General features: G+C 38.9%; 3 protein-coding genes across 3 annotated transcripts in view; 1 reads left to right on the forward strand and 2 right to left on the reverse strand.

Annotated features, from left to right (window-relative positions):
* The window catches only part of LOC138866321 (A disintegrin and metalloproteinase with thrombospondin motifs like), a 1,660-nt gene extending 1,125 nt beyond the window's left edge, over nt 1-535 (reverse strand). The window contains exon 1 of the mRNA XM_070138802.1: nt 1-535. This exon is cut by the window's left edge and continues 1,125 nt beyond it. Coding sequence (XP_069994903.1) covers nt 1-523 — 523 coding nt within the window. The 5' untranslated portion in view covers nt 524-535.
* A 2,945-nt stretch (nt 536-3,480) lies between these two features.
* Nucleotides 3,481-5,101, forward strand: LOC113821034 (A disintegrin and metalloproteinase with thrombospondin motifs like). Its single transcript, XM_070138803.1, has one exon. It carries the CDS (start codon nt 3,493-3,495, stop codon nt 4,945-4,947), a length of 1,455 nt encoding a protein of 484 aa, XP_069994904.1. The 5' UTR covers nt 3,481-3,492; the 3' UTR covers nt 4,948-5,101.
* Nucleotides 5,102-9,366: 4,265 nt separating this feature from the next.
* On the reverse strand, nt 9,367-11,019 carry LOC138866322 (A disintegrin and metalloproteinase with thrombospondin motifs like). Its single transcript, XM_070138804.1, has one exon. The coding sequence runs from the start codon at nt 11,011-11,013 to the stop codon at nt 9,559-9,561; it is 1,455 nt and encodes a 484-aa protein (XP_069994905.1). The 5' UTR covers nt 11,014-11,019; the 3' UTR covers nt 9,367-9,558.
* Between the last annotated feature and the right edge of the window lie 1,481 nt (nt 11,020-12,500).

The following is a 12,500-nucleotide window of genomic DNA, read 5'->3' on the forward strand; positions in this document are numbered from 1 at the left end:
TGACACTGAGGGCACCTCGACTACTTTTCGGGCTTTTAGCTTGTGCTTGATACTGACGGACTTCTGTGGGAATTTCCAAGTAGTCGTTGTAAGCGCCGGCTTCAGCTATGTACTGTCGCTGTGCCTGGTGAGTTCCGTCTTCGTTTGCCTTGATGGCAAGTGTGGGCGTTATGAGGCCTTCCACCTGAGTGCCGTCCACGGAGACCACGGCACCAGTATCGGGGTCATGGTATAGATCAGGAACGAGCGAGTCATGTGGTGCGTCTTCAATGACCAGTCGTCCTTGACTGTCGCGTGCGGTTGTCTGCAACTTGAATTCCGCAGCCAGGGGCGAGGGGGCAGGCTGCAGACGAAGCTGATGCTCCTCGTTAAAGGCTTTCACAGTGAGCTTAAGGGGCTCGAGAGAGGATCGGCTTCCGCTCACACGGACAGAGGCTGGCGCTCGCTCCACGGAAGAGCTTCGAAGCACCGAGGCGTTGGCGAAGGCAGCCAAGACCGAGATCAGGATGAGTGCAGTCTTCATGGTGATGGTGATGCGAGTGACGCCAAGAGGTGTCCTCACCTTTTTATATGGCTAGGAGACACAGTTATACAAACACCACTACTCCCTATACGCTTTTATTTTCTATGGTCAAGACTGATTTGTTAATCATATTTGCTCTATAGAAATTAAGTAATCATTTTAGAAATTAATGACATCATTATGTGTGTGTATATGTATGTGTGCATTTATGAGTACATGGCTAGGCTGTGTGTGTGTGTTTTGGATAGTTGTGTATGCGCGTTTGTGTTTTATATGAATAAACATATAGATACAAATTCATCTAAAAACAATAAAAAATAAAAAATAAAAAACATACGTGCACATACATACACACGCACATACATACACACACGCACATACACACATATATGCGCATGTATATATAAAGGCAACGACAGAGTCATTTGTGGCCACATTAAAAATGAATTTAAATGCTTTTTGTTTAGACCAAATTGTGATAAAGATTCATCCGATAAAGTATCTAATTAACTGCGTGGTTTCTGATAGAGGAACTTTCGTAAACACTGATTTAACATCAAACCTGGCCATTATTATTGACTCCTCAATATATTAAGTTGTCTGATTTCGTTCACGAAATCTAAGGTGTTGGCAATGGGGTACTCGTTTGTGGAAATGGGATAGATGATTTGGACAAGGAATTTAAACAGGTTATAATTAAATGTGTTAAGTGAGGAAACAATAGGTCTATGAGGTATACCAGTCTTGTGAACTTTGGGGAGTCTATATAAACAACCGGGACGAGAGCCAGAAGCAAGAAGGGAGTTTATAAGTGGCTTCGTTGATGGTATTCTTTAAAGGTCGTAAGATTCAATTTATTTCATCTTCAAGTTTAAGGAGGTGGCTGGTCAGGTTATTTTTTTTATATAGTAATTAGTTTTGTTCAAGATTACTATTCCTTTTCCTTTCTCTGGTCTCAATATCACAATCATATCATCTTCTAAATTTTGGTCAGGGTTGTGCATAAATTCTCTGCAATGTTGTACATAAATATTGCTAGCAAGAGCAGAATTTTTGTTACAAACTGCATTGAATGTATCTTTGTAAATATTACAGTTCTTAAGCATTTGGCAGGTTCTTTCAAAATGAACAAAGAAATTCACATAGCTAAATTTTCGGGGCCGTAAACCAAAATCTAAACCAAGAGATAAGGCATTCTTCTCATCTTCAGATAGAATTCTGTCTGAGAAGTTAAAGATTACTTTGCTGGCATCGATTTTGTTTCTGAAGTCGATACCTAAATTCTTTAACTTTCTGAGATGGATTTCTTCAACAGAAGACATTCTTTTATCAACATTATGATTAATCAAAGCTAAGAGGCATTTATAATCGAAGAAACCTACTTTTGATTTAAAGTCAAGAACATGGTTATCTGTCCTTGAGTCTTGCAAGTTTTCTGCTTTGTCTTTTGATTTCACGGTCAAGTAGTTTAAACACCCATGATTTATAGGTGTTTGTAGAGAGGAAAGACTTACCGTAAAGTTTAAATCCGAGGAAGTTGGGGATAGTATAATATAGTTTACAATAATTTAGAAATTTCAGGTCCAATTCTATTTTCTTGATTTTGAAGATGTTTTGTTGACACATCTGTAGGTCTTGAGTGTTGGCTGGCCATATCTTCTAGTGATAATTTCAGTAGTTGATTTTTCACTCAGGAACCGGTCTCAGTATGAAGAGGAGAACCAGGGCTGTGGCGAACATTTTTATTATGTAACGTTTCGATGATAGAACCCGAGTTAAACAACAACAGTCTTTCAGTTGTTAACAGTTTAGCCCAACCACAGTAACGAGCACTTCACACCTGTTTATTGGTATGTTCTCACCCTTACCCATAGTTTGTATCTTACCAAAATGTTTATGTCCTTTTCTTTTTAGTTCACTTCTGATACCCATTGACTTTGTTATTCTATGAATACACAATTATCCAAAACATACACACAAACACTTAGTCATGTACTCATAAATGGACACATGCATCTGCACAGATATACGTCTATGAATATATAAAGGAATAAATTTGAGATATGGACAGACACACACACACACACACACACACACACACACACACACACACACACACACACATATATATATATATATATATATATATATATATATATATATATATATATATATAATGCAAACACTCCACTAATATGAATTTCGAATATTATTAATTTCCATCGTGGAAATGTGATTAACAAATAAAGTCTTGTCATACATATGTGTGTTTATGTATGGGGATTTCTTTATTATATCTACTTATATTCAAGTGTGAATATATAAACATACATACATGCATATATATATTTGCGTGTATGTTTGTGAATATATATGCATGCATATATATGCATGAACACTCACGGACATATAGACAAACACACTTATACATACGGACACACACATGCACGCACACACACACACACACACGTGGACACACACATATATATGTATATATGTATATATACTTGAATGCGTTTATATATGTATAGTAAACATATATATATATATATATATATATATATATATATATATATATTTATAGTAGATACTTGTATTTTATATATAGTATATATTTAAGCATATATATACACGCACACATACTTGCGCATTTTTTTAAATAAATTTGTATCTATGTATGTTTATTCATATAAAACACAAACACACATACACACCTATCCAAAACACATACACACTCACAGCCTATCCATGTACTCATAAATGCACACATATATATACACACACATAATGACGCTACGTCATTAAACTCTAAAATTATTACTTAATTTCTATCGAGCAAATATGATTCACAAATCAGTCATGACCATAGAAAATAAAAGCGTATAGGGAGTAGTGGTCTTTGCATAAGTGTCTCCTAGCCATATAAAAAGGTGAGGACACCTCTTGGCGTCACTCGCATCACCATCACCATGAAGACTGCACTCATCCTGATCTCGGTCTTGGCTGCCTTCGCCAACGCCTCGGTGCTTCGAAGCTCTTCCGTGGAGCGAGCGCCAGCCACTGTCCGTGTGAGCGGAAGCCGTTCCTCTCTTGAGCCCCTTAAGCTCACTGTGAAAGCCTTTAACGAGGAGCATCAGCTTCGTCTGCAGCCTGCCCCCTCGCCCCTGGCTGCGGAATTCAAGTTGCAGACAACCGCACGCGACAGTCAAGGACGACTGGTCATTGAAGACGCACCACATGACTCGCTCGTTCCTGATCTATACCATGACCCCGATACTGGTGCCGTGGTCTCCGTGGACGGCACTCAGGTGGAAGGCCTCATAACGCCCACACTTGCCATCAAGGCAAACAAAGACGGAACTCACCAGGCACAGCGACAGTACATAGCTGAAGCCGGCGCTTACAACGACTACTTGGAAATTCCCACAGAAGTCCGTCAGTATCAAGCACAAGCTAAAAGCCCGAAAAGTAGTCGAGGTGCCCTCAGTGTCACAGCTGAGCTCTATGTAATAGTTGACAGCACCCTCGCTCAACTTTTGGGATCCAACAGAAAAGTGAAAGAGTACCTGTCCGTGTTCTGGAATGGAGTCAACAAGAGGTTTGCTACCATGAGTGACCCAAAGGTCAATCTGGTTCTGTCTGGGGCTCTTATTGTTCGTGACTCAGCCGACGAGACTTACATAAACGATAATGTTCTTCTGGAAAACTATATCCATGGAGAAAACACACTTAAATCTGTCAGCGATTGGCTGTTCCAGAACAAAGCTACCTTGCCTGTTTATGATGTGGCCTACCTAATGACGGGCAAGGACATGGCTGATGTTGAATCTGGCATGATTCAGAAGGGTTTAGCTGGCATCGCCTGGAGAGGAGCCGCATGTGTTGTGGCCAGCGGTAACAAACGCTCTTTCAACACTGGCATGGGTGAGGACATGGGTGTGTACTATATGGGTGTAATGACTGCCGCCCACGAAATAGCACACAATCTTGGCTCTCCTCATGACGGTAAAGATGGAGCAGAAGCTTGTTCATGGGACGACGGCTACATAATGAGCTACATTCCAGGCAAAGCCAACAAGCTCTTCTTTTCCTCGTGTTCCCAAAAACTGATGAAGGAGTATATGGCGAGTGACGGGGGTGCTTGCCTTCGGAGGACCCAAGTAGGAGAGAAAATTCCTCTCTCTTCCAAGCTACCAGGTGAACTCGTCTCCATGGACGAACAGTGCCAAAAACAAACTGGCAAGTCAGATGCCTATGCCTCGAAATCCGTGTCTGAAGACTCTCTATGTGTCCAGCTGGTGTGCCAGTGGCAGGTGAAGGTTGGCTACAGCATCTGGACTTACACCCAGTCGACAGGACGTCCAGCCGCCGAGGGTTCTGCATGCAGGAGTGGCGGTGTGTGTACCAACGGATCCTGCCAATAGTAATTCTTCCAGGCTTCCTTGCAGGAAAGTTTGCTCATGGTCCAATAAACACTAGCGACATAATCTATCCGTTATCTATGGAAAGAATGTCCAGCTACCGGAGCTTCGACTTGCAGGAAAGTTTGTTTCTTCACCAACGGATTTGAAGCTAAATTTTGATGATCTAATAAATGTGAGCAGCATAATTGATGTTAATATTATCACCCAACTACAATACTTTGAAGCGGCCTTTACATAATTATAATTTAATACTACTTATAATCAACTATACTTTACATGGTTGTTTGTATTACCAGTCAATGAAAACAATACTTTGAAATGAATCTTAAACGTTATTACTTCGATATTGGTAATGAAAATAGCTAGATGTTTGAATGCAAACAAACCAAAGAGGCTTATGTATACATGTATATATGTACATATGTACATACATACATACATATATATATATATATATAGAGAGAGAGAGAGAGAGGCTGGCAAGGCTGAGTTTTCAGCTATCGAATTGAGCATCTGTAGGACATACTTTCCCGTTTCTTTGTTTTTTGTTTTGTCTGTGTGTCTTTGTGTATTGATTTCAAATAATTGTTATTTGTCCGTCTGATGGAAACTCTAGTTCTTTCTTAAACTATATAGATAGATATATAGTACAGAAAAGTGTGGATATATTTGCACATATATGTATATGTATACATACATACATTTTATGTATGCGTGTGTTTACCCGTGTTTAAAACAAACCTTTATGTAGATCTATATGGTTATATATATATATATATATATATATATATATATATATATATATATATATATATATATATTCCCCAAGCTCAAGGGCATCATTAAGGGAACCTGTTTTGAATACGTGGACATCAAAATGGCTATGACGACGAAACTGTGGAAGATCCCTTCAGAATCTTCCCAGGACTGCATGCAAGCGTAGCAGAGGAGGATGAAAAGTTGTATTAGACTCAAGGGGAATTACTTTGAAGGGAACACTTTTTTGACACACATCGTATATGTACATACACACAAATATGTCCGTGTGCTTGAATATATATATATATATATATATATATATATATATATATATATATATATATGTAAGTATATATATATATTGCAACGGTGTATAAAGAAGCACACCACCCGTTCATACGAATGGTTCACGAATGAATATATTATAAATCACAACATCGATATTTACTAAAATACAAGATTAATAAAGGGATAATATGTAAACAGCACTCAATATAGCAAGGTGTTAAAGTTTTTGAACATATCACAATTACAACACTTGACCTAGTGACTCAAAGAAGTAAATCGCCTGAAGCCGGTAAACCGAATCTGAGTGTAGGGAAAAAATCTCCTCCCAGAAAAGGTCTACCAAGTACGAAGTAATTAGAAAATGACGAGCTTCACCTGCATCCATACCCACAGGTCGCTAAATAATAGTGCTAAATCGCAAGGGTATTGCAGTTTTCCTCTAAGTTGAATCGCTAGGGAACCTCCAAACCGCCGGTATGTAAGTATAGTACATCACAAAATCAGGTAGGTAGAACCCACAGAGTCACATCTATAATTCAGCCATTCGACTCAAGATCCACCAGTTAAACCACGTATTAACGAAGCGAAATTCAAGCACTGACACCTCAGACGAACGCCAGGCGCTAACCCCACGACCTATGGTCCCGGTCGGCCAAGGGCGCACGCTGGTAAGCTTGGCAACAGCTAAGGAACGCGTCACCTCTTCTAAAGACTGCCAGATACAAAATCACCTTTCTAACTTCCTCTAACCCCCCAAACCCCATCTTTACCCATTCCAATATCATCCTCAATCCTCCGCTCCCACACCACCCGCCTCCTTCCCCCAACCCCTCTGCTGCAACCCTACAATTTAAGCACATTATAATGCATGAGCTCATTAAAATGGACTGCGTATGGCCTCTCATGCAGACACTGTTCAAACGTTTGTGCAAGTGTATAGGCGCGTATGCACGGAAGTACGCAGCTGCTTATGGCGCACGTGCGTGTGTGTGTGTGTATGTACGCTCCCATGTCTGTGGTTATGAAAGAGAAGTACACATGCACATCCAAATTTATATTCAGGTACATATGCACGTATGCGGGCATGTGTATGCAGGTCTGTGTGAGTACGTGTACAAGGTTATATTTGTGTATGTACAGTTAATATGTATGCGTATAATTATATGTAATTGCACAGGATGTATGTGTATGCTCCCGTGCTTGTACGTGAGGGTATACATGGGTGTATATATATGTAGATAGGTATATTTGTGCATATGTGTATGTATTCATGTGTGTATATGAGTGTATGTATACATGTATGTATATGTTTATATATATATATATATATATATATATATATATATATATATATACATATATTGTGTGTTTGTGTGTGTATATAAGTGTGTGTTCGTGTATGTGTATGTATATATATGTGGTGTATATATGTGTATGTATATGTATGTGTATATGCTATATGTATATGTATGTATATGTATGTATGCATGTATGTATGTTTGTGTATGTGTATATATATATATATATATATATATATATATATATATATATATATGTATGTATATATATGTATATATGTATGTATATATACATATATGTATGTGTGTGTGTGTGTGTGTGTGTGTGTGTGTGTGTGTGTGTGTGTGTGTGTGTGTGTATAGTCGTGCGTACGTGTATAAGATATGTATAAATGTGTGTTCACATATATCGACGTACATATGACGTGCGCATCTGTCTATGTATGTGATTGCATGTGCATGAGCGTTGTTGCGTAGAACGTAGGAGTATATATGCATATCCATATCCATAGGAACATGTGTAACAGTTTATGCTTGTAACTGCTTGTGCACGAAAATGAACATATGCGTAGTACTTAGGGCATGTGCGGGTGAACAACTATGTCTGCACCGGGTGTACATAAACATAAATGAAATCAATGTATAAAATATAATCACATATAAATGCATTTCTGATACTCAAGCCCATGCTCACAAGAAGATGGACTTGTATAGTGATCAAACCCGTGCGTTTCTGCTCTTAAGTCCACACAAGGTAGGGACTTATCGTTGGCATCCCGGTTAAAACACTCCCACTCCCACCAAGATACACCTAAGCCAGTAGATGGGGGGGAACTCGGCTGTCAACCTCCCGATCAAAGAATCATGACTGTACCAACTGAACAACGGCCCTCAATTCCCGAAGGCGAAAGAGCCCCTGCTCTGGAGCGATCAGGATCGCCCTGGAGCAGAGGGTGCTAAAAATATCCGGTTAAAGACAGGTCTCCCCACGTTCATGAACCTTTGCACATACAATAAAAGGACCATGAGAAATAAATCCGACTCACTCGCATTACTTGAGGAACACTCTTTCATTAAATGGGATGTTGTAGGACTCCCTGCAGTCCTACAACATGAGGCGGAAAATAGAAGATACTAATGATGGACACGTGCTCTATTGAAGAGGTAGATCCCAGGGTAGCAAGCAGGAATTATGGTTAGGTTAGGTATAACTTACAGATTATTCGTCTGTGCTCCAACCTGCATGAAGAAATAAAGAGCTTCTATGTTCATTTAGGCAGCGAGAGAGTAAAAATCCTTTTCTCAATTATGGGCGATTCTAATGCCAAAATAGGTAAAAAGACAGGAAGACAGGAGAAACCGTAGTAAGAAAGTAGCCATCTGACGACAAAAATTAAGTTGACTTCATAATTTCAAATAGGTGCGATATACTAATTACATTAAACCTCATAAGTGAAAGGAACAAACTTATACGAAAACCGCTGCCAAATTTAGCTAACTTGAAGACCAGAGCGAGAGAATTTAGCCTTAATATCCAAAACAGATATTCAACTCCCAGCGACAAATATCTCAATATTGACTAAACTAATAAACAATTCAATGACATAATTGAGGAGGTTGCAATTCAAGTAGGTGGTAAGAATGGAAAGCAAAGTTCCAGCAAACTCTCGGTAGAAGTTAAACTTAAACTAGCTTATGCAAAAATGTAGAGTCATGAAAGAATCGTCAAACAGGGACAAAATAGTTGCACTAACGAAGACTATAAATAAAAAGAAGCGGCAAGAAGTACGAAAATTCAAAACTCAAATAATAAATGAAACAGTGATTTCAGGTAACAGCATGAAAACAGTTAAAGGAGATTCGGAATAGGAGAAAATCAAATGTATGTAATAAAGTAACCAGACGGAGAAGTGATAATCTTTTGACAATGTTTAAGATGCATTTCAAAGTATTGCTCCTTTTTGGTTAGTAATACACACTACGATGTAAAGAGTTGATTATAAGTAACATTAAATCACATTTTTAGAAAGGCCTCCTTAGAGTATTGTAATTAGGAGTTAAATCTAAACATCAATCATGCTGCTTATATTTATTAGGTCATCAACAAAATTTAGCTTCAAAGTTTCCTTTTACATGATCCGTTGGTGGAGAAGCAATCTTTCCTGCAATCCGAGGCCTCGGTAGTTGGACATTCTTTCCACAGATAACACATAGTTTATGTTGTTTGTATTTATTGGACCATGAGCAAACTTTCTTGGAAGAGTTGCTATTGACAGGTTCCGTTGGTACACACACCGCCACTCCTGCATGCAGAACCCTCGGCGGCTGGACGTCCTGTCGACTGGGTGTAAGTCCAGGTGCTGTAGCCATCCTTCACCTGCCACTGGCACACCAGCTGGACACATAGAGAGTTCTCAGACACGGATTTCGAGGCATAGGCATCTGACTTGCCAGTTTGCTTTTGGCACTGTTCGTCCATGGAGACGAGTTCACCTGGCAGCTTGGAAGAGAGAGGAATTTTCTCTCCTACTTGGGTGCTCTGAAGGCAGGCAGCCTCGTCACTCGCCATATACTCCTTCATCAGTTTCTGGGAACACGAGGAAAAGAAGAGCTTGTTGGCTTTGCCTGGAATGTAACTCATTATGTAGCCGTCGTCCCATGAACAAGCTTCTGCTCCATCTTTACCGTCATGAGGAGAGCCAAGATTGTGTGCTATTTCGTGGGCGGCAGTCATTACGCCCACATAGTATGCGCCCATGTCCTCACCCATGCCAGTGTTGAAAGAGCGCTTGTTACCGCTGGCCACAACACATGCGGCTCCTTTCCAGGCGATGCCAGCTAAACCCTCCTGAATCATGCCAGATTCAACATCAGCCATGTCCTTGCCCGTCATTAGGTAGGCCACATCATAAACAGGCAAGGTAGCTTTGTTCTGGAACAGCCAATCGCTGACGGAACTAAGTGTGTTTTCTCCATGGATATAGTTTTCCAGAAGAACATTATCGTTTATGTAAGTCTCGTCGGCTGAGTCACGAACAATAAGAGCCCCAGACAGAACCAGATTGACCTTGGGGTCACTCATGGTAGCAAACCTCTTGTTGACTCCATTCCAGAACACGGACAGGTACTCTTTCACTTTTCTGTTGGATCCCAAAAGTTGAGCGAGGGTGCTGTCAACTATTACATAGAGCTCAGCTGTGACACTGAGGGCACCTCGTCTACTTTTCGGGCTTTTAGCTTGTGCTTGATACTGACGGACTTCTGTGGGAATTTCCAAGTAGTCGTTGTAAGCGCCGGCTTCAGCTATGTACTGTCGCTGTGCCTGGTGAGTTCCGTCTTCGTTTGCCTTGATGGCAAGTGTGGGCGTTATGAGGCCTTCCACCTGAGTGCCGTCCACGGAGACCACGGCACCAGTATCGGGGTCATGGTATAGATGAGGAACGAGCGAGTCATGTGGTGCGTCTTCAATGACCAGTCGTCCTTGACTGTCGCGTGCGGTTGTCTGCAACTTGAATTCCGCAGCCAGGGGCGAGGGGGCAGGCTGCAGACGAAGCTGATGCTCCTCGTTAAAGGCTTTCACAGTGAGCTTAAGGGGCTCAAGAGAGGACCGGCTTCCGCTCACACGGACAGTGGCTGGCGCTCGCTCCACGGAAGAGCTTCGAAGCACCGAGGCGTTGGCGAAGGCAGCCAAGACCGAGATTAGGATGAGTGCAGTCTTCATGGTGATGGTGATGCGAGTGACGCCAAGAGGTGTCCTCACTCTTTTATATGGCTAGGAGACACACTTGAGCAAACAGTTTAATATTTCCATCAAATATCACATTCCTTAATGGATAATTTTTCAAAATTAAGCATGTGATGAAAAGTTCAATGAAATTGGAGAGCAAACACGTAATCGAATGATTTTAAAAGTGGAAAAATACATACAAACATTGCCACAGATAGGAATATATGTATGTCTTATGCATATATATATATGTATATGTACATATATATATACATACAAATATATATCATCTATATATATATACTTATTTATAGAACATACATGTGTATATGTATATAAACACACGCAGTATGTTCATATGTACGCACAGACACATATATGTAGATATATACATATGCACATATATACATATACATATACATATACATATATATAAATATAAACATACATATGCACATACATGCGTATATGTATATATCATATATATACGTTAGTGTATATGTATTTTATAAATAAATGTATGTGTATGTGTATGTTTGTGTGTGTATATATATATACATATATGCATACATATATATATTATATATCTACATATACACATATATAGACATAAATATGTCTATATATGTATACTTATATATATACATACCTATATATGTCTATACGTATGTATATATATGCATATATATATATATATATATATATATATATATATATATATATATATATATATATATATATGAATGTCTATCTATATGTATATATTCCTAGATATACATATATATAGGTCTATACATACATATATATATATATATATATATATATATATATATATATATATATATATATATATATGTATGTGTGTGTGTGTGTGTGTGTGTGTGTGTGTGTGTGTGTGTGTGTGTGTGTGTATGCGTATATATATGTCTATATATATGTGTGTGTGTGTTGATATATATATTTATATATATTTATATTTATGTGTTTATATATATATGTACATATATGAGGACTTTCTATGTGTCCAGCTGGTGTGCCAGTGGCAGGTGAAGGATGGCTACAATATCCGGATCAGCCGCCGAGGGTTCAGCATGAAAGAGTGGCTGTGTGTGTACCAAAGGATTCTACAAATAGTAACACTTTCATAGTTCCTTTCAAGAAATTCGGATTATGGCTTTATAAAAGTTAAGGACGTAACATATGTTTTGTAAGTAAGTAAGGAAAGTTCAGGATTCAGCTCCTGTGAAAGGTAACTTTGAAGCAAGTCATAATCAACCATTTTACATTATTATGTGTATTCTTTAATCATCAACCAGTGAAATCACTGTAGCTGTGAGAGATAAAAACGTACAGCATATAAGTGTATATATACATATACATATACATGTCAGTTTATATACATATGCATATATATACATATAAATATATATGTATGTATGTATGTGTGTCTAAATATATGTATATATTTTAAGATTAAAGAT

The sequence above is a fragment of the Penaeus vannamei genome, chromosome 25, assembly GCF_042767895.1.
Source record: "Penaeus vannamei isolate JL-2024 chromosome 25, ASM4276789v1, whole genome shotgun sequence".
Taxonomy (NCBI): Eukaryota; Metazoa; Arthropoda; class Malacostraca; order Decapoda; family Penaeidae; genus Penaeus; species Penaeus vannamei.

Coding starts and splice junctions, on each gene's coding strand:
- LOC113821034 (XM_070138803.1), top strand. CDS start 3,493: ATGAAGACTGCACTCATCCTGATCTCGGTCTTGGCTGCCTTCGCCAAC.
- LOC138866322 (XM_070138804.1), bottom strand. CDS start 11,013: ATGAAGACTGCACTCATCCTAATCTCGGTCTTGGCTGCCTTCGCCAAC.